General features: G+C 27.0%; 2 protein-coding genes across 2 annotated transcripts; one reads left to right on the top strand and one right to left on the bottom strand.

Moving 5' to 3' along the window:
• The first annotated feature begins 1,319 nt into the window (after positions 1–1,319).
• Positions 1,320–26,944, top strand: LOC145186751 (nuclear pore complex protein Nup160-like). The gene is made up of 39 exons (XM_090096296.1): positions 1,320–1,541; positions 2,548–2,755; positions 2,977–3,157; positions 5,244–5,319; positions 5,464–5,581; positions 6,492–6,564; positions 6,870–6,958; positions 7,158–7,232; positions 8,179–8,276; positions 8,360–8,450; positions 8,537–8,605; positions 9,671–9,772; positions 10,026–10,130; positions 10,440–10,499; positions 10,741–10,852; positions 10,951–11,012; positions 16,977–17,080; positions 17,481–17,546; positions 17,670–17,767; positions 17,852–18,006; positions 18,115–18,248; positions 19,262–19,338; positions 19,440–19,596; positions 20,943–21,151; positions 21,263–21,339; positions 21,494–21,589; positions 21,709–21,803; positions 21,888–21,984; positions 22,063–22,168; positions 22,265–22,338; positions 22,420–22,524; positions 23,757–23,949; positions 24,032–24,158; positions 24,281–24,310; positions 24,450–24,521; positions 24,667–24,808; positions 25,796–25,921; positions 26,601–26,705; positions 26,788–26,944. Exons 1-39 carry the CDS (start codon positions 1,357–1,359, stop codon positions 26,893–26,895), a joined length of 4,257 nt encoding a protein of 1,418 aa, XP_089952422.1. The 5' UTR covers positions 1,320–1,356; the 3' UTR covers positions 26,896–26,944.
• On the bottom strand, positions 14,698–15,288 carry LOC145183726 (uncharacterized). The gene is made up of 3 exons (XM_080059174.2): positions 15,246–15,288; positions 15,000–15,094; positions 14,698–14,876 (listed from the first exon to the last, which is right to left on the bottom strand). Exons 1-3 carry the CDS (start codon positions 15,271–15,273, stop codon positions 14,760–14,762), a joined length of 240 nt encoding a protein of 79 aa, XP_079915300.2. The 5' UTR covers positions 15,274–15,288; the 3' UTR covers positions 14,698–14,759.
• Positions 26,945–27,300: the final 356 nt, after the last annotated feature.

The raw sequence follows: 27,300 nt of genomic DNA on the forward strand, positions 1-27,300 counted from the left end.
AAGTGCTTGGACCAGACCTTTCATCACGTCCCCATTTCTTTAATTAATTTGATTGACGTAGGAAAGGAGACATTTTAAAGAACTTAGGATTGTCCTTCAACTAAATGTTCAGTAGCTTTATCTAGTAACCATTGCTTTTTTTCTGAACGTGTTTTTGTAATGGAAATAACATTTTTGACTTGCATAGACTACGATAAAACGGAAACACATGAAATCCTATCTTCAATGACCATTTTCGCGTCTGTTTATAAGAAAGACTAGTATATTTAGAGTTGACATAATAAACTAAACCTCGTCATAGTTCAATTGCCTGTCATCAAAAATAACGTCACTTGATTTCATTTTTTCTGATGATTCCGAACTTTTTCTAATTAAAGTAGCTAAGCTTTTATGACCCAACATACGATTTTCTATTTCAACAGCTGTACTTAAAGGACTGGCACTTCGTGATTTAACTAAGTCTTCAACCCTTCTTTTTTTAGTTTGAAGGATGAGCCTTTGAAGTTCATTTTGAGCCGTACTTGAGGCCAACTTGTTTCAGAGAAAGAACAATGATGATTTATACTTATTTTAAATTCTATATCTGCGCTCTTGAGCTTTCATTTTTGTTTTAAAAACTCTCCATCATTATATGGGCTGCAGACCACATTATGGAGAATTTTGATAAAGCACATAAAATTTTTAACTGCAAAGACCTCTCTGAATCTCGAGTTACATCAAAAACACACTATATTTGCAATAAAATAAACAAGGATTTCTATCTTCTTGCTTATGTTCCTGCCATTCTTCAAATAATTTCATTTTTGAAAAAGAGCACACACAACCTGAAAAAATTGAAATTACAAAAAATTCTGTATTGGTATGGTGATAAATTATATTCCATTCTACAGCTAAGGACTTTTCCTATATAATATTACAAAAGTCCTGCCGAAACCGTTGAATTTCCTGTCAAAACACTCACAACCCATGTGCGGATTTGTTCAAGGTAGCCATTGACATGATGCCAAAGCAATCATGTCAATGGCTACTTTAAACAACCCGCACATGGCTTGAAAAACAAGCTCATAATCAGAGCTGAAAAAGTGCCTCGTGGCCAGCATCCTGGCCGCTTTGGTACACCAATAATAAATGAGGTTGCCATTTTCATTTCTGGTGACCAGAAAAACTCGAGAGACGTTTTTCTTAAGAAACGAAATGGTTCTCTTCATTAAGTTCCACAGGTCTTACGACCCTTTGCAATATCCTTTGACTAGCTGGAATGCCCATACCGGCAATGAGACGCATACTCCATTTAGTCGGACATAATTGTTTTTTGTACCGTTTTTACCGCGATTACATTTAAATTTTTAAATCAAGATGGCAGCCGGCTCTATGATCGAGATTGTTGTAAATCCACTTGCACGTGAATGTTGCTGCATTCAATTAAATGATTTGCAAGCCTCTTTAGAGTTGAAAAAATCAGATAAATTATTTTCTGATATTGCTGGAGGATTTAAATATTTAGGCAAGTCAAAAATAACCCAAAACCGCCATATTTTATGGTATGTAAAATTAACTTTTCTAAATCATTTAGTAGGAAACACTTTACATGTCAAATCTAATCTCTCATATCCAAAACGATCAGATATTGACCTTATATACAATTTTTTGGTTGATTTTTTAATCTATTATTTAAGCAAAGTTGTTACTGCTTAAATACATAGGAGTTTTATGTATGTTTTTAATTTGTGAGTAATTTTTCAGATTACTACGGTAAGATTAAGTAGAACACATTATAAAAAATGGTAAATAATTGCTCTGAAGGACAGACTTAAAATAAGTAATAGAGAATTAACATAAAGATTAGGTGTTTCTGAAGGATGCATAAATAGTCCTAATTGCAAGATATAGAGAAGTGAAAAATGTTCAAGATTGAAGTTGACCTTCATGATTCAGTGCAGATGAAGTATTATTAGCAAAGTTGATCTTAAATTGATAATTAAAATCAAAATGAAGAAACCCTTTATGTTGAAAGTATAATGAAATGTTTTTGGATTGCAAGTTCTTGAAGTTTTAGAAAAAAAAAAAAAAGAAAATGAAAAAGCTTGTTATATGAACAGCTGAATTAAAATATGAAGTAGAAGTAATTTATTCTTTTTCTCTCAGTTTATTTGTATTATTATTGTTTTGTCAATGCAGTTAAATCTTGTTTTGTCAATGCAGTTAAAAATTTAGTTTTTTTAAATGATTTTTCTTAAGCTAAAAATTAGTTGGCATAAACATAAATTACATAGTAGCACATACTCTAGATTATTCAGGAAAAAGATCAGAATTTGTTAATGTGAAAAAGCACAAAGCAGTGAAACAGACTTGTTTCAATCATGTTTTTTGTTTGTTTTTTAATATTGTTTTAAACTTTCAGCAGCCTCAAAATTAATAGTTTTCATATTAATTGCAATTTATTTAAAAGATTTTGTGTAAATTTAAATGCAGTTATATATTTCAAATTAAATTGCTTTTTTTTACTCCTATTTTTATACTTTTTTGTACAATTTTTTTCATTACCAGGCGAATTCTTAACAACAAAATTTGTTTGGAAGAAATTAGTTGGAACTATGACATTCTGTTTAACAAACTTGAAATAAAAATTCCTAATGAAGTTATCCTTCCCAATGTCATTTTTTATGAAGCTTATGACAAGATCATTATATATTTTTCAACTACCAATTGTCTTTATGCAATTCATTTTGTGCATCCAGAGATAAAAAATAAACATGTAGGTGAATCTTGTTATGTAGTACATTTTTTTTATTTAGATAAAGTTAGTTACTATATATTTTACATTATTGTATACATTTTTTTCATTGTGTTATTTACTCCTGCTTCCATATTTTTTTCTAAAATGTAAAGTTAATTAAACTTTACCAATATAAATTTACCTGGTTTATTTCTATTATTTATGTTATTATATTTATAACAATTTCTAATATTATTAAGGGACCAAGTGGTGTTAATGCAACTATTTATTCAGTCTTTCATGGTGTTTCTGAAAAAGTTACACATACAAGAATTCCTCTTGAAAATCCCTGCAAGTATTTTGATGCTGTTACTTTATCAAACGGAGATATTTTTTATGGAATGGTTACAGATCTTGGAACATTGCTTATTGTTGATCATGGTTATATCCTTATTGTTTTCTTGTTTCAAATTTTTTCTTTTTTAAAAAGTTTACTTTTAATATTTTTTACATCTTTATTAAGAGTACTGATCATAATACTATACCCTGCCAACTAAATATTTAAGACCAGGGAAAAATTTGATTATAACCATGGTAAAGAGTTGGTAAAATTGGATGAACATTGATTAAAATTAAAATGACTTAACAATGAATAAAAAATAAGCGTCAAATAGGCTTAACTACCAATATATCTAAACAAATCTTTAGATGGAAAGTCTTTGTTCTAAACATCTCCTTCATAGTTATTTGAGATCATTGTCCTGTTATCATCAATATAAATCCTGTATCATAGAATTTTTTCTTATGATAAAAGCTGTACAGTCATGTGAATTTGACCAAAAATTCAAGCTCTTAAGTCCCAATTCTTCACGAGATAATGATTGTTGAAAATAGACTTTATTTGACTTTATCTTAAAACAATTATTGATTTTCAACACTTTGAATAAGATCGTATTGATAATCAAGAAATAAAAGATAATAAATGAGGGTTAGAAGAATTCATTTAAAAACAAAAGTTTTAAAAATTGAATTATAAAATTCATGTAAAAGAAAATAAATTTGTAAAAGTTTCAAAGTTTTATATTCATTTTTTGTGGAAGTGCTTACTTTTTAAAGTAAATAAATTTTTCTTTGTTTGTAAATATAAGTAAGTAGTATACTAGATTATTGAGAAACTGTTCCTGCAAGAGTATCCTATTAAATTGGGGCATTTACTAAAATTTAAAATTTTTTCATTTTAATCAGTTTTTTGTGCTATAATCCAGACCAGATATTTTAGAATTAAAATAGATTTTGTTTCTATAACTTCCATTTTACTAGTTTTTCTCTACAATTTAAAAAAAGTTTTTTAATCGACTAACAATAAAAACAACTGTTCATTTGTTAGAAAAACCTATGCTTTTTTTATTCCATAGATGGAGCTAATTTCTAAACAAGAAAATCATTGAATAACATATTGTCTCTGGTTCAGCTCCTCTGGCTTTTTATACACATTATCTTTAACTTTTTGAGTTGTAATAAACTTAAATGCTATTATGCAGAAAATATTGCTTGAATCACACTATGGCAGCCAAACCTTTTGGCTTGTTAGAAAAATAAAAACAACTCTGGCTCTTCAAGTTTGTGTGACAAAAACTGCCCTAAAAAACGTTAAGGATGATTTAATATTTTGACTTTGCATTAGATTTATATTCTCAATACTTAATACTTTAGAATTGAAATATTTTATTACCATACATTTTATTCAAATTAAGCTTCAGTATCTTTGAAATAGAGTGTCTCCACTGCAACTTCAAATTTTAGTTTTAACCAGTTTAGGCATCATTTGTACATGGCAAAGAACACAACCCATATGACCCACTAAGGTAAATAAGGTCCTGAAGAAACCTAATTACACCCATGTAAAAGCCGACTTTTTAAATACTTCACTAACTCTGCAGAACTTCTGAACCAAACTCTTACCATGAGACCTTTTGTTACTAATTTCTAGGTCTTCATTAGCAAAAGAACCTATTTTATTAATAATAATAAAAGTCCTTACTAATGAGTTTAAAAACCTCTTCAATTCAACTTTTAATGAAGTTCGTCTATTTTTTCAGCCCAAAACCATCTCTTTAGATTTCCTTTTCTTGTTTTTATTCAAGCAAAACCATAGGATAAGTTCTTGTTTGCTTTGTATTCAATGTTGATAAATGTAGAAATTTAGAAATTTACAAAAAAAATATCTTATATTTTATTTTAGCAACATTTAAAATGAGTTTTAATATACTAGGTAATTTTAAAATTGTTATGAGTTTTAATATGCTAGTTAATTTTAATATGCTAGAAATTTTATACATGTATGTTGTCACAGATTACAGATCCTCCCAACCCCACTCCAATTTGTTAATATAGCTATTTGATGTAGCTGTATATATTGTTTCTCAATACATTCTTTATTTTATTCTCTCACCTTTATATATATACTGGTGTATTTAATGTATCAAGATTTAAGGACAAGTTATTAAATGATTCTGTTTTTTTGTAGATTCATTACAGTTTGAGATGAAAGAAGCAAGTATTGTACAACGCTTGTGGAATGGTTTAGTTCCATCATTCGTGAGGTGAGAGCTCTCTTTTTGATTGAAGAAAACATTAGAAACTATATCACAAAATTTTTTTTTTTCTACAAATCTTTGCCTATATTTTTTATAAATTAATTAGTAAAGAGTTATTCACAAATCAGTTCTAGTGTTGATTTCTTTCAGAGGTGAATCTTCATCTTACTCTGCAGTGGAATCATTAGTAATGCATGGTTTTGATGGTTCAAATTTGTTTGCATTTGCATTGTGTCGAGACCTTAAAATACGTGTCTGGAGCATTGCTGTAAGTAAATTTTTTTCCCTAAATTTTTTATAAGAAGTAAGAAAGTAGAGTAGTAGCAGTAATTTAGTAGTTTCTGTTTAATTATTCAACACTGTTCATAATGGTAACTTAAAGGAGATTTTTTTTAAAAAGTGGTTTGTATAAAATTAAAATGATTTGTATAAATTAAAACTGGGTGGAACTTTAATTTTAACCAGAAATTTCACATAAAAATTGTTAAAATTAATTTCTTGTTAAAACTTGGCAGTTATGTATTGTTTAATATTGATTCAATAAATAATTAAACATGCATCAAAGTTGTAATTATTACAACAGGTCATTAACATGGGTATTATCTGCTCAAAGGTGGGTGTTTCAAATGTTAGTTCACTTTTTTTTTCCTGAATTATTTATCAGTCAAAGTTTATTTTAACAACTCAAACAAATATTGTAGGTTATTCTCAACTTTTTAAGAGTGTTTGTTGAAGTATTGGACATTTTTCTCAGTTTGAACATTAACTATTCATAATTTTTAAATAGTAGTCAAAGCGGCTTTGAATTCCACATCTTCTGCTCACATCTTGCTAACTTGCTAAATGTTTCTTGGTTATTCCTAAGTGGTTAGACAAGATGATAGAATTTTAAATGATTAATTCCACAATCTAAAAGTGGCCCAATTTTTTAAAAAAAGTTTTCTCATAAAACTCAATGTGTAAAACATTTTCTTTCTAACTTAGTTGTCATAACTGATAAAGTTAACCATTTTGTTATCCTTATATCATTATTATCCAAAACAGTGATTGGTAATATGGTAGATATGAATTTTCTGATCTGTGAATAAATTTTAACAAACTACTTTTTCTTTTAACTATTTTTTTTTATAGAAGCTTATTAGAAATCATTAGAACTTCTGAATTCATTAATTTTTTAGACAAAAGCATGTGTTCATACTACAGATTTGGTTTCACTAAACCTTGATAATTTTGATTTACAACCAGGATCAGGTAAGCTATTCTCAAAAACTAATAGTTTTTTTTTTCTTTATAAAAAAAAAAGATCATGGGTTTATGAAATTCTTTTAGATTCATTTAGATTTAAGTTTTAAAGAATCTGAAAAAGTCTTAAACTGAGTTTAACACTATTTGTAAATATCATACTGTAATATTGCATGCATTTAAAATATGTATTTATGTAAATATATATTTACTCGAAAAACTAAGAATTAAACTCAGTCTCTCAAAGGAGAAAAAGAAAAAAAAACTTTTATTTTTAGTTTTTAAACTTTTAGATTATTAAATTTATTTTTTAGTGGATTCACTTTGTTTACGAAAAGCAAAAAATACTGATGGTGGTCAGTTGATATTAGTGGCACACTTTTCTTTCATATACAGCTCACAGGTTATTTAGAACAGTCATATATATACTATAAATGTTATTTAGGAATGAAAATTAAATTATATTAAACTATATTAAATTGATTAGATAAACTTATATTTTATAAATTAGTTAAACTTCTTTTAAGAAATTTCTGGAATTTTAAAATATGTTTAAATACCCATAATTATGTATTTTTAATGATTAGAATACTTTTTTTCAGTTTATCATTTTGGAAGTATTTCTAGAGCAGAAAGAAATTGTTGTTGTTCATATCTCTCATTTTCTTTCAAATTTTGTGAGTCGTTTCTATTTTTTTACATAAATATTTTTAAATAGTGAAAACTTTTGTTAGAATATTTTTTGGTGTTAATATCAAAGTTTTCTTAATCTCAGACATCTAAAAGGAACACTTTAATCCTTTAAATGGATTTCTTTTTTTTATAAAGGCATTTAAAAAAATCTTTGCTTTAGTGAATAGGTCTTAGTTTAAGTGGTGTGCAATACTATTGTCCCAACTTTATGGAAGACTTCCATATGTTATACTGTAAAATTTGCTCTGGAGTATAATCTTGAATCAAAGAATCAATGTTTTTCTTTGTTAAAAGATAAAAGGAAATTGTAATACAACCAGGTGATATCTTTAAAATCACTAGCAAAAAAAAAGTTGAATAATAACCACAAAATCTAGACAAATAAATACAAAAATTATCTAATCTTTGAGAAAGCTGTCATGTGAGAAAATTAATAGTATAAAAAGCAATAGTATTTCATATCAGAGATTTCCAAAGAACCTATTCTGGGTTTAGAACTAATTTCTTAACATATCTAACAGTAAAAATGATGTTAGCAAGAAAAATTTGGTAATTGTTTAAATTTAAAATTTTGCTTATACATTTACAAATTTGTTTTGAATTTTCAAGACATCATTTTTGTTGCAGTGATGCTGATTTATTTTTTATCACTTTTTATTTTGTGAAAAAGTAAATTTCAGTTTGCATTTTACAAAGCAAACTGAATTTACTTTTATAGATTTGTGAATTATTGCTAAACAATTCAAATAAACTTTAAATTTTAACAAAATAATGTTCATGTTTTTACTTGTTTCATTATTTTTAACTACCAGGATATTTTTTATATCAGATGCTCTTAATCCAGCAACTAAAGTTTTTTTTGTTGGGGAATAATTTATTATATTTTTTACTTTGAAGTTAAATTTTTCAATTTTTCTAAATTTTAATTAGAATAATCTTCAAGATATATGTATAACACAAGATCATATCTGGTCTCTGTGGAATAGCTCTGATGGAGAATCAGTACTTTCCTATGCACCTATTGAGGGGTAAGATTATCTGTCTGTGTATATGTAGAAAATAAGTCTTAGTTCAAGTTAATGTTTTAATTGGTTTGATATGTGAACTTTAGTGGAAAGGATTTTGAGCGTGGTTGGCATACTGTGCATTTGGCACATGCAGATAAAGATGAGATATTTATACCTGTTTTCCAAGATGTGAAAGTGAGATTTTTTTCCATCAAATTTGTATCTTTGCATACAAAAACAAGATCCTTTTTTTTTTAGTTATAGCTAAGTATGTCATTTAGGAAGTCTTCATGAGGAAGTTATTTTCACCACAACTGTATGATAAAGACACTGTAATTAAAGCTTTACAAGTAAGCTTCATTCTTTTTTGAATCAGGCAGAAGTAAATTTTCCTTAAATGTCTTTACTATCAATATTATTTGAATGTTTCTGTTTTTTTAGTATAAATGAATTTTAAAACTGATATAGTGATATAGTATATATTCTTTAAAAATGGTTCCTTTTATGTTCAATGATTTAGTTTATCAATAACAATTTTTTTATTACCTATCCAAAATTTGAATTTGTTTATATATGTTTATTATGGTCGAGTCATGCAAAATGATTTATTTTCCATAATATGATATATGTTAAAACAATTTATGTGTAGCTGTGGAAAGTTATATAATAATAAACTAGAAGAGAATCAGAATTCAAATTTAATTTTCCTAAATTACTTCCCTGGAAAATTAGGGGAAACTAAAAAAAGCGTGTTGTATGATGAAAGACTGCAAAAAGCGTGTTGTATGATGAAAGTAGTATTTAGAGTAATTATGCATTATTAAATGTTATTTCATTTATTATAGTTTAAGAAGCAACTTAGTTTTATTAACTGTTTTTATGCTTTGGGTTAATATACTTTTTAGAACCCCATTATTATAAAGTTTGTTAGAAAGTGTTTCTTGAATTAACTCTGTTCTAAGGACTCAACGTGTTTGTTACTTTGGAAATCTCATATATCTGAGTTTTAAAAAAATTGAGTGTAGCGAAAAAGTGAGATGTTTTCTTATGGCATGAAAGTTTGTTGTCCTGTCTTGAATTTGAAAAAGGATTAACACTTTTAAAAATGTAAGATACTACCTAACGTATCTTAAATTTAAAATTAGTTTGTATACAAGCTATTTAAAATTACAAATATGCAACCATTTAAAATTGGTTTGAAGCTTACATGCTAGTTTTTTTTTTTTTTTTTTACTCTGCAGGACACTCACAACACAAAAATGTGATCTGCGCGCGTTTTATAAGGCTTAAGAAGGTGTGCACATTTTGCTTTAATCTTAAATCTTTAATTGATCTTAAATCTTTATTTTAGATAAATTTGTTTATACTAATAATAATAAAATCAATTTAAAACTTTTTTTTTTTTTTTTTATTAGATCTTTGTAAAGACCAATGAACTAAGCACTGAGTTTATACCCAATGAATCATCTTCTCTTCTGGAAGTAAAAGAAAGCATATTAAAGATTATTGACATGCAGGTAAAAAGATAATAATAATTTTCTTTGTTACAATATTTAGGATGATGTCATTTCAGTTAAACCAACCAATACTTAAAGCTTGAAATGCTTGAAAGTTTAGTTGTTTTTTTCTTGTTTAACAAAGAATAAAGTATTTAATTTCATTTTACAATTCTGGATCTCTTTCTAAAGTATTACTGTGTTTTTTAATACATGAATGGCTATAAGAAGGTACAATTAAAGGGTTGAATAAATAAATTGTTTTGCTTTTAAGGTGGAAAACACTGCACTAAATACAGGTGTGCAAGACTCAGGTTACCAAATGCTACAACGTGAATGTTGGTTTAACTTTTACTCTTTTGTCCAACAATATTTGCAGGTTCATCTTAAATCATTTCGTGTTTTTGTTAAAAAATTCAATGCTGAGTCTAACAATTTACAAAAAAATAAAATCTCATTACAAAAACAACTAATTACATTGTAGATAAGAAAATGTCAATGTTTTCAATGTTTTTGTTCTTTAAGAAAAACTGTATCTCTTATTTAAACAAGTATTTAAAACCTTAATTTTGTACGTTTTAAATCTGTTTGACATGTTGAGTGCTCTTTATTATATGTGGATATATTATTGTCTTGATTAAATTTTGCATGAACATTTTTTAAGTCTTTATCTTTATTTTTTTTTAAGGGTAGGCTGAAACCAGTTGGATTACATGTTAGTGAGATTGGCTGTTTAGTTGTTCATCAGGTACTTGTAAAGTTGTATTAAAAAGGCCCTCTTGTCAAATGTACTTGTTGATATTTTTTTGTTTATTTTGGATTTCTTTGAAAAAGATATCATTTCTATAACACTTTCTGAACTTGTAAATCTTCTTTATTTTAAAAATACAAAAGTTTTCTGCAAATTAAAGTATTCACAAATTATTCTTATGCTGTTGTTTGTTCTGGTTTCAAGATTATTAAACATTATTTTATTCCATCTTTTACAGGATTCCTATGGTTATGTGCAACCACTTACTTGGTCAGATCATTTATATTTAAGCAATTTAGAGACTTGTGAAGGAGTTCAGTCATTCATAGATCATGAATTAGAACTTAAAGGTCTATTTGATTTGATTTTAAAATGATTTATTTCATTAAAATAAGAAAAGTTAAAAATTTAACATTTCTTTATTGTCAAATTTTAATATTATTTGCAGGAAACATCATTAGTAGAGACATTCTGTTTCTTATTGAGTCTATGAAGGCTATATCTCAACAGGTAAGTATACATGTTTATATTTTTTTAATTGCCAACAAATTTAATTTTTTTTGTTTAGCTAATTATAATGGATTATAACAAACAGTTAAGCAATCATTGCTCAATTTGTTAATTACTTTATCATAATTATTTATATTATTTTTGTTGTTGTTATTGTTGTTGTTATTATCATTACTTTTTATTATTATTATTTTTGTTAATATTTTTATCATCATCATCATCATCATCATCATCATCATCATCATCATCATCATCATCATCATCACCAGTAAGATCTCCGTTCGGTTTTGCAACCTTTTTTTTAAGCTTGTGTTATTTCCGTTTTTTGATGCCGGACTGAAATGTCTAGTCCGAATTGGGCTTTTTTATATATAAATGACCTATATTTCATCCGAAAAAAATGATATCAAAATTTAGAAAACCATATTTTCTCTTTATTAACTATTTTTGTGTACTCAAAGCAACATTACCGAATCAATCATCACCAGTTAAAGTTTTAAGGCAATCTTGAAAATCACTTTCGGATATGTAATATTCCTATGTTTGTGTCTCATCACCTGTTATTGTATCATTATCCCCTCTGTCAAATTTGGTCAGCATCACCATCATTAGATAGTTTTTTAAAAAGCTCGTTAAAGAAAATCGCGCAGATAAGTTTTCTTCAGATTTGTGAATTGAGAACTTTTCTCGTATAAAAAATTGACTTTTTTTTTCGCTATTGCAAAGAAAATCTTTTTAGCGTGATGATCTCAGTTTTATATGAAATCCAAGAAAATATTTTACTTCAAATCAAAAAATGATTTTTAAAAGTTTTTGTGACCATGTTTGTTGACTTTGTGGCGTTACCGATTTTAGAGCCGTTGCAATACCGAGAAAAGAATAAAAATGACTCTGTTAATTCAAATATACTTTGTATTGATTTGAAGCTAAAATTAAATCGAGCTCCAGAAACGGATTAGATTTTCAACCTAACTGATTTGTAGGATAAAATGCCATGAGAACTCCGATATTAAACTAACTTCCGTAACTGTTTAGGTTTAAATCAGGCATGTCAAAGCCATTTCGGTGTAGGGGGTAGTTAAAAATAATACTAGTATAGAGGGCCTCACACTGAATACTAATTAATTTTTATAATTTTTACAAAAGATTGTAATACAATCGCTTGTTAGTTTTATTAGACTTATTTTTTAACTATAAAAGCTATATAAGGAGCCGCCAGTTTGACATGCTTGGTTTAAATTAAGGACAAATTTTCTTAACGCACTAACATTAAAGGCGTACATTTACATGGAATATTTAAAGTGTCAGGGAGTTGTTGCAATGTTCATTCTGTTCATTTACAAAGACGAATTTTCTGTATCTCATAGTCTCTTAGGATAGCGTTTTTACCACAAGGGTCCATGAAACGAATTAATATTGCAATGCGGTTCTGCCCGCAGGTCGTATTGTGGCGATCCCTTTCTTAGGAAAAGACTTTATGCTAAATGTTTGCTTTTTTAACGATAAAAAAAATTATTTTGAAGTTTTTGGTTTTTGGTACACTATAGGAGCGTCATGCGCGATTTCTGAGTATATATTTCAACTATTCATGAAAGCTTTAATAGACTTTCAAATTTTTAAAATAAGGTTTACGTGGGTGATTGATTGCTTAGCTAAATCATCGAGCACATTGTTTTGGAGACGGGTGCAGTTTATATATGACCTGATTTATGGAACCACAATCGAATTTGAAATCTAACCTACGCATTTAGAAATATATCAAAAAATACTTTTTATCGAAACCATACTTTTTTATATCTACTATATAATTGTTACAAATTGACATCTTTATAGTTTATATTTGTCACAGATTGGATTTCACTCTTTCTATTTCTTTATTCTGCTTCTTGTTTTTTCATATCGAACTTTTACAACTATTTGTGTTATTGTAAAGTCACTTAGCACTTCTTTAGCCATTTTCTCTTTATTAATTGTACGAACGATATATTCTTCTGTTATCTTTCAATGCTAAAATGAAGACTATCAGTTAAACATGCCTTGTAACAAAAACATATAATAAACAAAAGTAGGCAAAGCTGAAAAATGTTTTAAATAACAATCAGGATTTATAGAAAAAAAATAAAGACATAATTTATGATACATAATTATACTTTTAGAGCACACCTCTACCAAAAAGTCATCAAGTAGACATTTGATTATGTTTTCCTATAAATAGGAATAATAGTAAATATGCATATTTGTCATTTGCAAAGTAAATTATAAGACAATCATCTATTACACTTTATTAAAATCACTAAACACAATTAAAATTAAATATCAGTTATCAACTTCTGTGAACTATCTTGTGTAGATATTCCACATAAATTGATGACAAAAGCTAATAAATCTTGAAACTAAAAAATATCTTAACACATAAACATACATACATACTAATAATAAATATGTAATAAACATTTATAAACATTTAGAGATTTTTATAAATGTAAATATCTAGTCAAACTGATTGAGCCAGTTTTGACAAAAAATCACACACAAAAAAAATTGAATTTTATTTGAAAAATATTTTAAATTGTTTACATTGTACTCATCCTCTACACATAAATTGATAAATTCAGGGATATCATTTTGTGACAGTTGCTAAATGATATAAAATAAACAATTTAAAATCATTCTCAAATATAAGCATTTAAAAATCAAATCAAAAATCTTTTTTATAAAATCTACCTTTTCATTGGTTACACCAAAATCTAGAGATTAATAAAAGGAAATTTAGAAACAGAATTTAAACTTTATTTATAATTTACTAATAAGTAATATTTATTTAAATAATATTATTTATGAAAAAATTGGTAGGACCTTCACCAACAAGACAAATATTTATAAACTTTTAGAGAAATTCTGTATATCTTTTTGGAAACACCTCAACATACAATTATTTTCAAAAACAATTTATATATATAGTTTCTGTTTTTGTTTTTTTATGAATGTATAATTTGATATAATATTTTTTTAATGTAATATTCTTACAACTAGCCATGAAAAAAAATGTTTCTAAAATATATATCAATATTAAGTTTAGTACTTATAACTAGTTTTCGTATAAAAATATTAAGCAATAACCATAATAAGTTCTTTATTGTAATATATAAAAAAATTTCTTAATGTACCAATTTACTGCCAGAATAGAACATTGGTAATGAGTGAGGCGTACTTGTAATTTCGGCTTTTTTTGCTTGTTTCATCAAATATTGTGAAAATGATTGGTCAATGTCTAGTATACAAGAAATAGCAAAATAATTTTTTATAATTAACTAAAACATAAATAGCTCACAAAAATTTGCAATGTGGGTATATTATATTTATGCATACAGTTGAAAGTAATCTTGTGTTAATTGGACATGCAAAATCATATATATTTTATGAATTCATATCATTATATTCTTTAATTACCAGAAGAATGATCACTTTCACTACCCTCGGATAAATTACTTAACAACTCATTTCTCAAAATAGTTAAAACAGTTGTTAGAAACACATAAACTTGGATAAAGAAATAGAATAATCAGAACAGCACAATTCTAAATAAATAATATAAAATTAGATCGTTACTTTTTTGTTATGTAAGAACTTAATAATACTTCAGCCAAATATGATACAATAACTATTGACTGCTAAGAATTATACATTGCTATATTATTTTAGTAAAATATATTATTTATAAAGTATAATACAAGAAATGCAATAAATTCAACTAAATAATAAAAATAGAAAAAAGCATACTTTACTTCTTGACATTTGTTCCACTTTCGCAAAAAGGTAAATAATAGCTTCAGGAACTAATACTTTAAAGACATAATCATTGTGCTGAAAGAAGAAAGAAAAAAAAAAATTTGCAAGATAGAACATTAAAATTGTCATTTTAAAAATGTTTTATAATAATATATTTTTAAGAACTATTAACTTTATTTAAGAATCCAAAGGTTTTACCTTAACAGAATTGAATGAAAGAGCTAATGCATTATAGAGATCATGAATTTGATCATCAGATAATAAATCCATAAGTTCTTGGTGAACAAGGTTTCCTTTAAGTAATGAATTTTAGTAAGAAAATCTAAAAGCACTTAAATGTAAACATAAGTAATAATTTCAATGAAATATTTTATAATAAGATTTACTGTTATAGTTTTAAGTTAAAATTTAAACTTTAAAAAGTACTTCAGTAAATGTCTTTACTTTTTCTTAGGCCACCTCCTTTATACATATTGTGTTTGTAACTATAAAGTTATAAAATAGATAAAAAGTTAAAGTTTTATAGCATTTCATTTAATGAGAATTAGTAAATATAACTGACAAACTCCTTTTAAATGATATAAATTAATAGATAAAAATTGTGTATACACAATAATATGCAAATAACACAAGTAAGCAATTTTCTGGAAAGCTAAAATTAAATTAAGCATTAAACACCCTTACTGATTTACATGTATACTCACTGTTTATATATATGCACATGTGTGTTTATATATATGCACATGTGTGTTTATATATTTTTATATATATATATATATATATATATATATATATATATATATATATATATATATATATATATATATATATATCTTTGCCAATTAACTAATCTTTTTTGTAGTTGGAAAAACTGCATGAAGAATCTAGAAGAATGAATAAATATGTATAAATAAAAAACACTATCTATTGTAAGCAATGAACGTTATTGTTTCTATAAACATGTATTTGCTGAAAATGAAAAATCAGAAAATTGTAAAAATATCAAATTTCCCCACCTGCACATGCCGTACAGATAACATACTCATCACACCCCCATAAAGTACCTCAATAAAGTTCAATATCTAAATTCTTCTTACAAAGTAAACACTTTTTTATTATTTAATATTCTCTATAACTTTGAATGAAAAAGTATCTACATATTCTAAAAAGAAAATCTATGAAAAGAGATAGCAAGCTAGCTACAAAAAACTTGGTAATGATACTGAAAGCAACCAGCGTCTGAAGTGAACTTAAAACTCTAGTTGCTTTCAATATCATAAGAAAGTGATTGATAATAAATAGCCTTATAATACATAAGAATTGATAAAAGTAACTTTAGAAGACTTTTCTTAAGGATTTAAAATTTCATAGATTTTCACAAGCGAATTTTTTCGCTATACCGTTAATAGCAATGGCGGTTAAAAATGAGTGCAGTTTATAAGTTACCATACCAAATTTCGATATTTTTCGGGAAAAAATAAAAGTGGGGTGTTGCATTACCGAATTGTGAGGTTACCTTTCCAAATTTTGGAGTTGCAAAACCAAAATTGGCAGCATTAACGAACCTTTTAGGTTGCGTTACCGTAAATAAATATGTTCATCATCATCATCATCATCATCATGTTTATTATTGTTGCTGTTGTTGTTATTATTGTTGTTATCATTATTGTTGTTGTTTTTGTTGTTGTTGTTATTATTATTATTATTACTATTATTATTTTTATTATTATTATTATTATTATTATTATTACTATTATTATTATTATTATTATTATTATTATTATTATTATTATTATTATTATTATTATTATTATTATTATTATTATTATTATTATTATTATTATTATTATTATTATTATTATTATTGTTATTATTATTATTATTATTATTGTTATTATTATTATTATTAATATTATTATTATTATTATTATTATTATTATTATTATTATTATTATTATTATTATTATTATTATTAATATTATTATTATTATTACTATTATTATTATTATTATTATTATTATTATTATTATTATTATTATTATTATTATTATTATTATTATTATTATTATTATTATTATTATTATTATTATTATTATTATTCCTTTTTTTCTCTATTATAAAAATCTGGGGGTGAGGGTGTCTTCACCTAATCACAAATTTATTTATTTTTTTTAGTTTAGTGAAGATGTACTTTTTGGTATTGATAGTGACCTTCAGGGTAATGAAGATGTAAAAGCTTTTTTAGAAAACATGGCAGATGTTCTTATTACCAATAGCAGGTCTACTCTCTGTGCTAAAGTTGTTTTCTTTATAAATGGCGTTACTTAAAATGTTTGCTAATTTATAACCTGATTTGAAATGTTTTATATAAATAAACAATCATTTTATGATGCATATTTTAATAAACAAAAAATTTTAAGCAAAAAAGAACAAATAAACAAGCAAATCTTAGTTATCCTCTATAAAGTTTATGCAACCATAGTATTAGTAAAGTATAACCTCATCTTTTTGTAATTTGTCTTTTAAGCAACATTGTAATGAATAAAATCACTTGTTCTTAAAAGAGAAAACATGTCAAATATAAAAGTATCAAAAATAAACTCATCAAAAATATAAAATAGTAAAGTATTTGTTTTTCTTATGTTTCTTTTTTTACTTTGTATTAATTTATTTATTTAGTAAATTTGAACAGTTAATTGGTGATGATTCTGAAAGAGTTGGCTTCTTGTTAAGTATGGAAGCAAGGTTAGTTATTATAAATAGTAAATCTTTTTTTACAGTTGTAAATCCCAACTGCAATCCTTAATTGTTATTTGTATGAATGTTTCAATTTTTTAACTTTCAACTACTTGAATTTTACAATTTTAGATTGAAGCATTTAAAATATCCAGCTCAAGCAGTTAATCTTATTCTTTCTGCACTTGACATTTACTCAGAAAATTACAATTTAGTAAAAGATTTCCAAAGTAATACTTAGTATTCTATAATATACTATTTGTGTGTGTTATATTTTGTCCATCATTTCATACTATCTCTCATCCAATATTTAGGTCCAGGATCAAGAAATGTTTATGATCAAATCTTTTGTGGACATGAAGGTATTGAAATAATAACTCAAGCACTCTCAAAATGGTCATTTACACGCATGCATTTCTGTCGTGATTTGTTTATACTTTTGAAGCTCATGAATAAGATTTCTAGCAAGGTATAAAGTTTTTTTAGCTTTTGCTTTAGTAGATTGTCTTCTGTTATATATCAATTTTAATTTATTTCATTTCCAAGAATGCATTAAAACATTTGGAAATTTCTTAAGATTAATCTGGATTTATCGTGCTCAAAAGATTTTGGAAGTGCTGTTTCCAACAAAGTATATGAACTTTTGAGGTCATACCATGCTATTCATTGGTCTGCTGATGCTTCTTTTCAACCAATCGATTCTTCAACAGTGTGAGCTTAATAAAATTTATTATGCTTTATGTAATAAACACCACCCTAAAAAGTGTGTAAAGGATGAGTAATATAATATATACATTTATTATGGTGGTGCCTAAAAACTGAAGCCATCATTTTTAATAGTGCCAACCCCAAAATCTGTTCCATTTATAAAAGTAAAAAAGAATAAAAAATTTAAAGAGTTTGTGATTATATTTAAGTTGCACAAGTTGTGTCTGAAAGATTGAAATTTTTAAAGATGCTATATGCATAGTTTGATATTTTTGTTATTTATATGCATAGTTTGATATTTTTGTTATTTATATGCATAGTTTGATATTTTTGTTATTTATATGCATAGTTTGATATTTTTGTTATTTATATGCATAGTTTGATATTTTTGTTATTTATATGCATAGTTTGATATTTTTGTTATTTATATGCATATTTAGACCATCAAAAATGAGTAAATGATAATAATCTTTTTTCTGAATAATTTTTTTTTTATTTAATAAAAAATAGAAAAAGTTATTCAGAAAAAAGTTCAAAACATTGATGGAAAAGAGAAGAAATCTTTGCCTTTATTATTTATAGGTACAAGAGTTTGTAAGCTTTTTATAGTTCCCAATCTGTAATATTCAGCAGTCTGGTTATATTTCTATTACATTATGAAGTAGTTGAAGTAAGTTATGTTGTTTATTTTAAAAATGAAAAGGTGCAACTGTGCATTTAGAGTTTACACAAAAGTTGGAACAAAAAATGTACCAATTGGTTTTGTAGGAATCTTTCAAAAAATACCAGACTCTTGACAGACCCTTATATATAAAAATAAACTCTTAAAATTTTTTATTCAGTATTTTTATCAGTTTAGAAACTTAAAAACTTTTAAAGATGTATTTATATTACAAAGTTCATATAAAGTGTATATAAACTATTTTATGCATCTTCATCTCTTCTTATATGTTTAAAGTTTAGGTCAGGTATATTTACATGATTCTTTCCTACAACATCTTTTATAAAAATTTCAGTGATGCCAACTTAGTTCATTTGGCTGCATTAAACTTGACAGAGCAAAGTCCTGCATCAAAATCAGCAAGAAAAACAAGTATGCATACTATGTTAGCCTCTCATATGTTAAGTTTTTTAATTTTTTTTTCTTTATAAATAATTGTTTTAACTAATTTCAATTCTTCTTTCTCAAATTAGCTAGCTTCACAGATCAGCCAATGTCACTCCTATCAAGCTATATGCGGGATGTTGGTGTAATGAAAGTAATTTATTCCCTTAATAGTGTAGATGGTGCATCTAAATATCAAACTTCAGAGATACTTTCTTTTTTTGTTACACTAGCAATGAGGAATGTGTATCTTTTTGCATTTTAAAATCTAACTTGTTAAAAATAGTTAAATATGCTATTGTCTTCTTTCACAGAATACAAAAATAGTGTTATCTTTTATCAAGATAAAGCAAATGTTATTGTAAACTGTGATGGCTAAAATATATTTAAAAAATTGGTGTTTGTGCGGCTGTCAGAAAATTGCTGCTGACTTACTGAGGTTCAAAAGATTATGGCAGAAATATTTTTGTGAAAAAAGGGATTTCAAATAAGTAATTAGGAAAAAAGGTTCTGGTAATAAAATTGAAATTTGAAAATATGCCAATCTTTAGTTGTTCTAACATAGCTAGGTAGTGGTAGCATTAGTATGAGCTTGTTTCAGCTTTAATGGAGTAGGTTAGTGCAACATATATATAAGCCAATTAGCAGTTCTACTTAAAGGTGGTATGACATGTTGATTGATTGATGTCAGTTCTGACAAGATGAGGCTTATTCAATCAAAGCATTAATAGAAGGACATAAAATATCTTGATCAATAAAAGTTTGAAATACAGTTATTTGTTTTGATATTGCAATATGTGAGTTTAATTAAAAGCATTTATTCTAATTTTAAAAATAATTTCCCTTCAGTTACTTTACTTTTTATGATATCTTGATTTGATAAATAAATCTTGTGTATTTTTTGAAAACATTGTATAAACTAATGATGTTATAATTATTTTTTTGCAGTTCAATGCAAGACATTAAAAAAAAATTAGTTTATTAAGGCAGATATGTTTGAGACTGTTATTCGAAATGTTATACTTGCACTATATATCCTATATTTGATATGTTAACCCTTTATTGTTTAAAAGTCTTTTCTTAAGGCTGTTATTCTTGATTTATCTAAACCCTCTTAGCAACCTTGTTTTCTGAAATATTGGTTTTTCAGAAGTCCCTTACAGGATGACCATTTAGAAGTGGTGCAGTAAATGTGTATTGTATAAAAGAGGAGATTTTTAGATAAATGTAATGCATAAATGTCTTAGTTTTCATAATTTCTGACTCAATGCTGATAGGTAATGACCTAAGTTGTATTAAAAAATGAAAAGTGAAACTAAAAATATTTTTGATGATGATGATGATGAGGAGGAGGAGGAGGAGGAGGAGGAGGAGGAGGAGGAGGAGGAGGAGGAGGAGGAGGAGGAGGAGGAGGAGGAGGAGGAGGAGGAGGAGGAGGAGGACAACAACAACAACAACAACAATAATAATTATCATATTTAAGATAAATTTAGTATTGATACATGATCTGGATTTAGTAAGAATTTATATTTAATTTCAATTAATTTTTACTTTTAAAAAGATTTTTTTTGTCCTTAACTTTCATTTATAAGCTGGATGATAAATGAAAAATGCTCAGATTTCCCAGAATACTTAGCAGCTCACTGTCAGTATAGCATGTTAGGTGAGTATTTACATTTTGCAGATACTTGGTGTGTGGCTGGTCGCGGGACAAAAGACTTCTTGTTAGGACAATCTTACTTAGGAATGGATGAACCTGCAAAAGCTCTGAAGTACTTTGTTAGTGCAGTGAGAGGAATCAGTGAGTTTAGTTTTAATTTTGTTATCAAAGTTATAAGATTATTAATGAAAGTTTTATCAACTTTCAAAGTTTTGAATGATAAAAAAAATTATTTTATTTTCTCAATTTCAGCTCTTAAGGAACCTCTACTCTTAAACCTTTGTGAAGATGATGGGGAACAAGAACTGTTAGTTCAGTATTTTGTAAAGGTGACTAGTTTATGGTTATTTAAATTGTTTTTAAATGACTTTTCTCATCAACATAGGAGAGCATAAAGAATCCAAATGTTAGGGTGATTTTTTTTAATGCCGACATTTTTTTAAAATGTAATTTAGTAAAGGCATAGGTTCTCTTTTCCTTTAGGTAATGCGACTCTTTGAACAGTGGAATTATCCCCTCATGGTGATCTCAGCTGCATCATCTGCCATTGCTATGGCTAGTGATAAAAGTAAAAATAAGGTTGACAAGTTGTAGTGTTTTGCAATAAAGTGTGTTGCTTTCATCTTTTTTTAGGTTTTTTTTTTTATGCAGTTCATTTATTATTTTTTTCTATTTGAATATTTTTTAAAAACTAAAAGCCAGTTCTATGGTCAGTTGTTTTCAAGCATCACTTACTGCTAGGCCATTACAGTGAAGCTTATGCTGCTATTATACACAACCCAGATAAGACAAGGTAACTTTGTTGTCTTTTTTCTTTTTAGTTTTATAATTTGTTGTTTTGTAATCATAAAAATGTATCCTGTTATCATACTATTAGGCGCCATGATTGCTTGCGCCATTTTATTGTGACATTGTGTGAACAAGGAATGTTTAAAGAAATATGTGTTTATCCTTATGTAAATCTTGAAGATGAGGTATGAAGTTTAATTTTCATTGTTAATTTTGGTTTTTGTGTAGCACTTTTATGATTTTAAATTTTCAAGTTTTTGTAGGTAGTCAGCATAATTGAAGCACGAGCACGTACTACAGACATAACAGTTAATAAATACTATGACATTCTTTATTCTTATCATATACTCAAAAGTGACTATAGAAAAGGTACATTTAGATTACTTTGTACGCATAGTTATCAGAAATTTTAAATTTTTATAAATTTCCATTTATTTATAATTTTTCTTGTTTTAATTCTTTTAGCTGCTACAACAATGTATGAACAATCTTGTCGTTTGGCAACTGAAATGCATGGTTTAAAGTCTTTGCAAAAACAGGTTTTTATCAAATGAACATTTTTGTTAAAGATTTTCTGTCTTTATTTTTTTGGTTTAAATATTTCTTCTATCTTATTATAGGCTAAATGCTTATTGGCATCATTAAATGCATTAAAGTTAGTAGATTCAAAATATGCTTGGATTGTAAGACCACAGGAAAACTATAACAGCAAAACTGTAGTTAAGGTAATTTAAATACTTTTTCTTTGCTTTGCTATTCTCTGGTTTTGATTTGCTTAAATTAAAAAACTCTTAATCTACAGTAGCACTCAAAGTTATGTTGGTAACCATGTTTTCTTGAATAACTCTGCAACAAATCAAGCTAAGTTCTTGAAATTTTCCCCAATTGTTACGCTATTAGTAAAAAAATTTAACTAATTTAATTGATGTGAGATATTAAGTTACAAAAGCTTTTGTTTACATAACACAAAACTCAAAGTTCAAAAGTATGTTGGTGCTCCCTTTCTGGGGTTTTTTTTTGTTTTTTTTTTGTCAATAACTTTTTTGACATCAGCTGTTAAAAAAGAGATATTTAATACACTAAACTCTAGGCAAGACCTTTAGTGAAATATTTGCTCTGAAAAAACAAACAATTCATTAAGTTTTGAAGTTTTTTTTGTTCTACTGGATCAATAGAAAGACAAATTGCATGTTCATTTATCAAAAGCAGATCCAAGATTGAATGTTGACTCCTTAAATGCTGATTTTAAAACTAATTGTGGTGTTAACTGTAGTATTTCAACTACAAAATGTCAATTGAATGCAGGAAATCTATTTGGAAGACATCTGGAACATCATGGATGTTTGGAAGACATCTGGAACATCATGGATGTTTGGAAGACATCTGGAACATCATGAGTACTTGGAAAAATTTATTTGGAAGACATCTTGTGAAGAAAGTAATGCTTTCAGTTAATCGAAAAAGTAAGCATATCATGGAATTCACATCAATGGTCAAGAGTATTCTGGAGCAATGATTCTAAGTTTATGATATTGGTTTTTGATGGAATTAAGTAAGTCCAGAGCTAAATCCTATCAAACATTTATGGGAACACATTAATAAATTCACAGCAAAAAATCTTCAAATAAGCAACAGCTTTTCAATATTATTTAAGATGCTTGAAAAATTATTAAACTTGTTGTTTATTGTAATATTGGCTAAAACTTTGGCATCGATATATAGTTTTGATTTTTGAGTTTTCCGTTGTATAAGCTAAAATTTTTGTAATTTAACATCTCTTATTAATTAAAGTACTTAAATCCCTTACCATAACAAATAGTTAGTGAAAATTTCAAGAGTTTAGCTTGATTTGTTGCAGAGCTATTTAAGAAAATGTGACCATAAACATATTTTAGAGTGTCACTGTGCATTAATAGTAATTTATTTAAAATAATTATTTATAAACTTATTGATTTAGAATTCCAATGATTATTCACATTCTCCAAAAAGACGTGAAGATGGAGAAGAAATTTATTACTCATCAACTGCAATAAAAAAACACACAACAACTATAGTTATTATTGAATTACAAGATGTGGAAAAGTCATATATGCTTCTTTTAGCCAGACTTAAACTACTGCAGCATAGCAAAAATGAGTCAATTGTTGTCGGTTAGTGCACCGTCAAAAAAAGTTGTTTTTGTTTGCTTTCAAACAGAGGGTTGTTTCTGGACTTAAAATATTTTAATTTTAGGTCCTGGGTTATCAGCATCAGAAACAGTGATTTTGCTTTCACAAACTGGTTTGTTTGACATGTCCTTTTCTCTTGCAAATGCTTTTAACTTGCCATTAAAAAGAATATTTGAAACTCTAGCATCCAAGTAAGCTCCTTAACTGTAAATAGATTTTTTTAAATAAATTGTTGTTTTTTTTTTAATTATTCAATTAATTTATTTAAATGTTTCTTTAATGGAGAGTTTGAAAAAAAGTTTGATTTTTTTAGGTGCGCTAGCCTGGTCAACTACACTAAAAGGTTTGTTTTGATTAATAACTTTAAAGCTTTGTTTAATTGCTGATTTTCCTTTCTATTGATTACAAAGTTCATTGTTAAAAAGTTTTATCAGCTGTAACCTAAGTCTAATGAATCATTATGCTTTTCTCAATAAATACAGCGATACTGAGGAACGATGGAACTGGTTGTTATTAAATGAAATTTCGACTTCACAACTTGTAAATGCGAGCAGGTAATCTCTATTGATGGGCTTCGTTTTCTTTTTCGCTGTAAATCTTTATCTTCAGTTTTGGCTTTCTTGTTTTTGCTTGATTAATTTTATGGTATTTAAAATGATAAATATTTCAGCAATCTTTTGCATGCTCTTTCTATCTTAGTGCTTCCCACCATGCATTTCTTTTGCTGCAAACATATTTAGAGAGATTTGATCAGAAGTCTTCAACTAATTTAAAAGCTGTGACGTCAAAGTTGCTTAGTTTGGGATCACATCTTCCTTCTTGGCTAGTTAAAGATTACGAGGTACCATTTTTGATTATTCCATTTGAACACTGCAAGTAACTGACAACATAGACACAAGAACCTTTCAATTTTTCCTTGTCTTTATTTGTAGTATTATTACTTTTATCATTATTATAATACTATTGCTCTTCAAAGAATTTGAATTGAATAATGGAATCATATTGTAACAGGTGATACATAAGTAATGGCACAAAGTATAACATATTTTTGCTACTCTTAGACTATTCGTATAGAAATGTCTAATATATTTCATAGGAGCTTTACGATATATCATAGCATCAATAAAATATGTAAGTGCCTGATATTTGAAAAAATATATAAGCCTGTCCAGAATTTTATTCAAAAGTGTTGCATATATTTTTTTAAAAAAAAGTATAATATTTTTTAATCGAGGCAATAATTTTGAGAAGCAATAAAAAGATAAGCTTGAAAAATACAGATAAGCTTGAATATGACGCCCAATAAAAAGAAAAGGAAAGAACTGGTCGTCTTATTAAATGTGTCCCGGAAAAACACCAAAAGTTTGTTAAAGCAGTAAATTCATCAATAAGAATTACAACTCCCAAGAGTCTGTTATTGAGAAAAGCAGTTCTGTTTTTTGGGCGTCATCATGCCGCTTTTTTGGCGGAAAATTATCTTTCATAAAGGGTGACAATACTTTAAGAAGCGTTCTATTCCACTTAGCAACGAATTCATCTGGATTTTAAGTTCATATGCTAAGCCAATTTGTTTGACAACTTCTTATTGGGTTATCAAACGAAATCTGATTTCTATCGCAGACCATGGGGTACATTATTATTTTAAAATGAATCACTATTAGGAAATATTTTTCAAATGTTCGAAAATATTTCGTTGCACTAATTCAGTACCGATTTTTTTTTAACTTTGCTGTTTAATTTTTAATCTTGTGCCATTTTACTTATTCACTCTCCGTTATTCTTTTGGACATGATTGGTGTTTCAAACGGATTTCGATGTTGTCATTTAGTTTGCTAATCCAGCGGAGCTGCTGCACCTCTACTTATGTTATGACATGATAAACGAAGCAGTGCAGCTGGCAATAAAATATATAAATGCTGTACTTGGAGAATGTAAAACACACTTAGGATTAAATGTGGGTTGTTTTTTTTTTTAATTTGATTTTCTTACTTGTACAAGTTTTTTCTGAACTTTTTTTCTGCTATGAAATAAATCGTGAAATATGTTTTCCTATGTGCGTAAGTTATTGAGATCCTTAAAGACTTTTTTAAAAGATTACTAGGTGTGTAGAACACCGATATTCAACCTATATTAGTATAGGTTGAATATCGGTGGTCGCGAGTCACGTGGATGTGTATGCTACCTTATGCGGCCGTAACATAATCTATAATCAGGTAAGAATGATTTTAAAAAAAGGTTCGTTTGGACTACACACATTAAATTCCTCTGTGTTGACTATAGTTGGTATAGAATGTTAGTTTATCGAAAGCAGATAAAAATTAGGTTACTAATTTAGATAAACAACTTGAGTAGATGCAAGCACATAATATATATTTACAATACAAGAAGTTTAGTACAAAGTCTTAACAAAGTACTCTAACATAGTCAAGTATAAGATTAACAAAACTAAAGAAAGCATGGCTAGCATACAATGCATTGTGGGAATATTACAAACTCGGTAGTTTATTTTCGAGAAGCCGAATAGGCTTCAACAATTTTTAAGTATTACAGTTATAGTAAAGAATCACATTTCTAATAATATTAACAGACCTATAGATCTGAAAAATGTATTCGGAAAACATTCTTTGCTGTAGACTGCATTGCATGCCACAACACCTGCCGTATGGCTTCCTTATTCTTCTTTTGATCAACTTCTCGCTGCTTTGAAAGACAATTACGAAAATCAAGAAGCTTTTTTTGTGAGTTTAAATTTTTTTCTTTTAATATTTTTTCTCCGTTGTGATTTTTTTTACTTTTTTTTAATTCACTGTGTTGTTTTAGCTATACGAAGAACTGCAAGCTAAACTTGGTGATTATTTTACAAAACTTGAGCGAACCTCTTGTGACAAGATAGAGCATGCATACCGACTTAGCACGCGTGTAAATTAAATTTCAAACATTTGTAATTATTACTGTATAAAATGATTATAACGTTAAATATTGTGATTACTTGTTACGTTTTACAAATTAAAAACTGAGCAGAAATATGTTTCAGCTACAAAAAATACACTTTCGTTAGATTTAATCAAGAGCTTCGTTAGTCATCCAAGTTCTAAAGAAAGTTTTTGAAACGTTACCGGTGGTAACGTTTCAAAACTTTCTTTAGAACTTGGATACCACCACTATTATCATCGCACGTTCGGCTTACTAACGAAATATTTAAGGGTCTGGCACGAGCTCCTTTCCTTTATAAACATAGCGAACAAGCGACAGCTATAAGAAGATAATCGGGTGATTATAGGCACGTATGGTTTTCATGAGTATTCGGTTACACTATTAAGACATTTCTTTTGA

Source organism: Hydra viridissima, unplaced genomic scaffold (assembly GCF_058129835.1).
Source record: "Hydra viridissima isolate aposymbiotic clone 2 unplaced genomic scaffold, HvirCarnegie_v1 scaffold_8, whole genome shotgun sequence".
Lineage (NCBI taxonomy): Eukaryota > Metazoa > Cnidaria > Hydrozoa > Anthoathecata > Hydridae > Hydra > Hydra viridissima.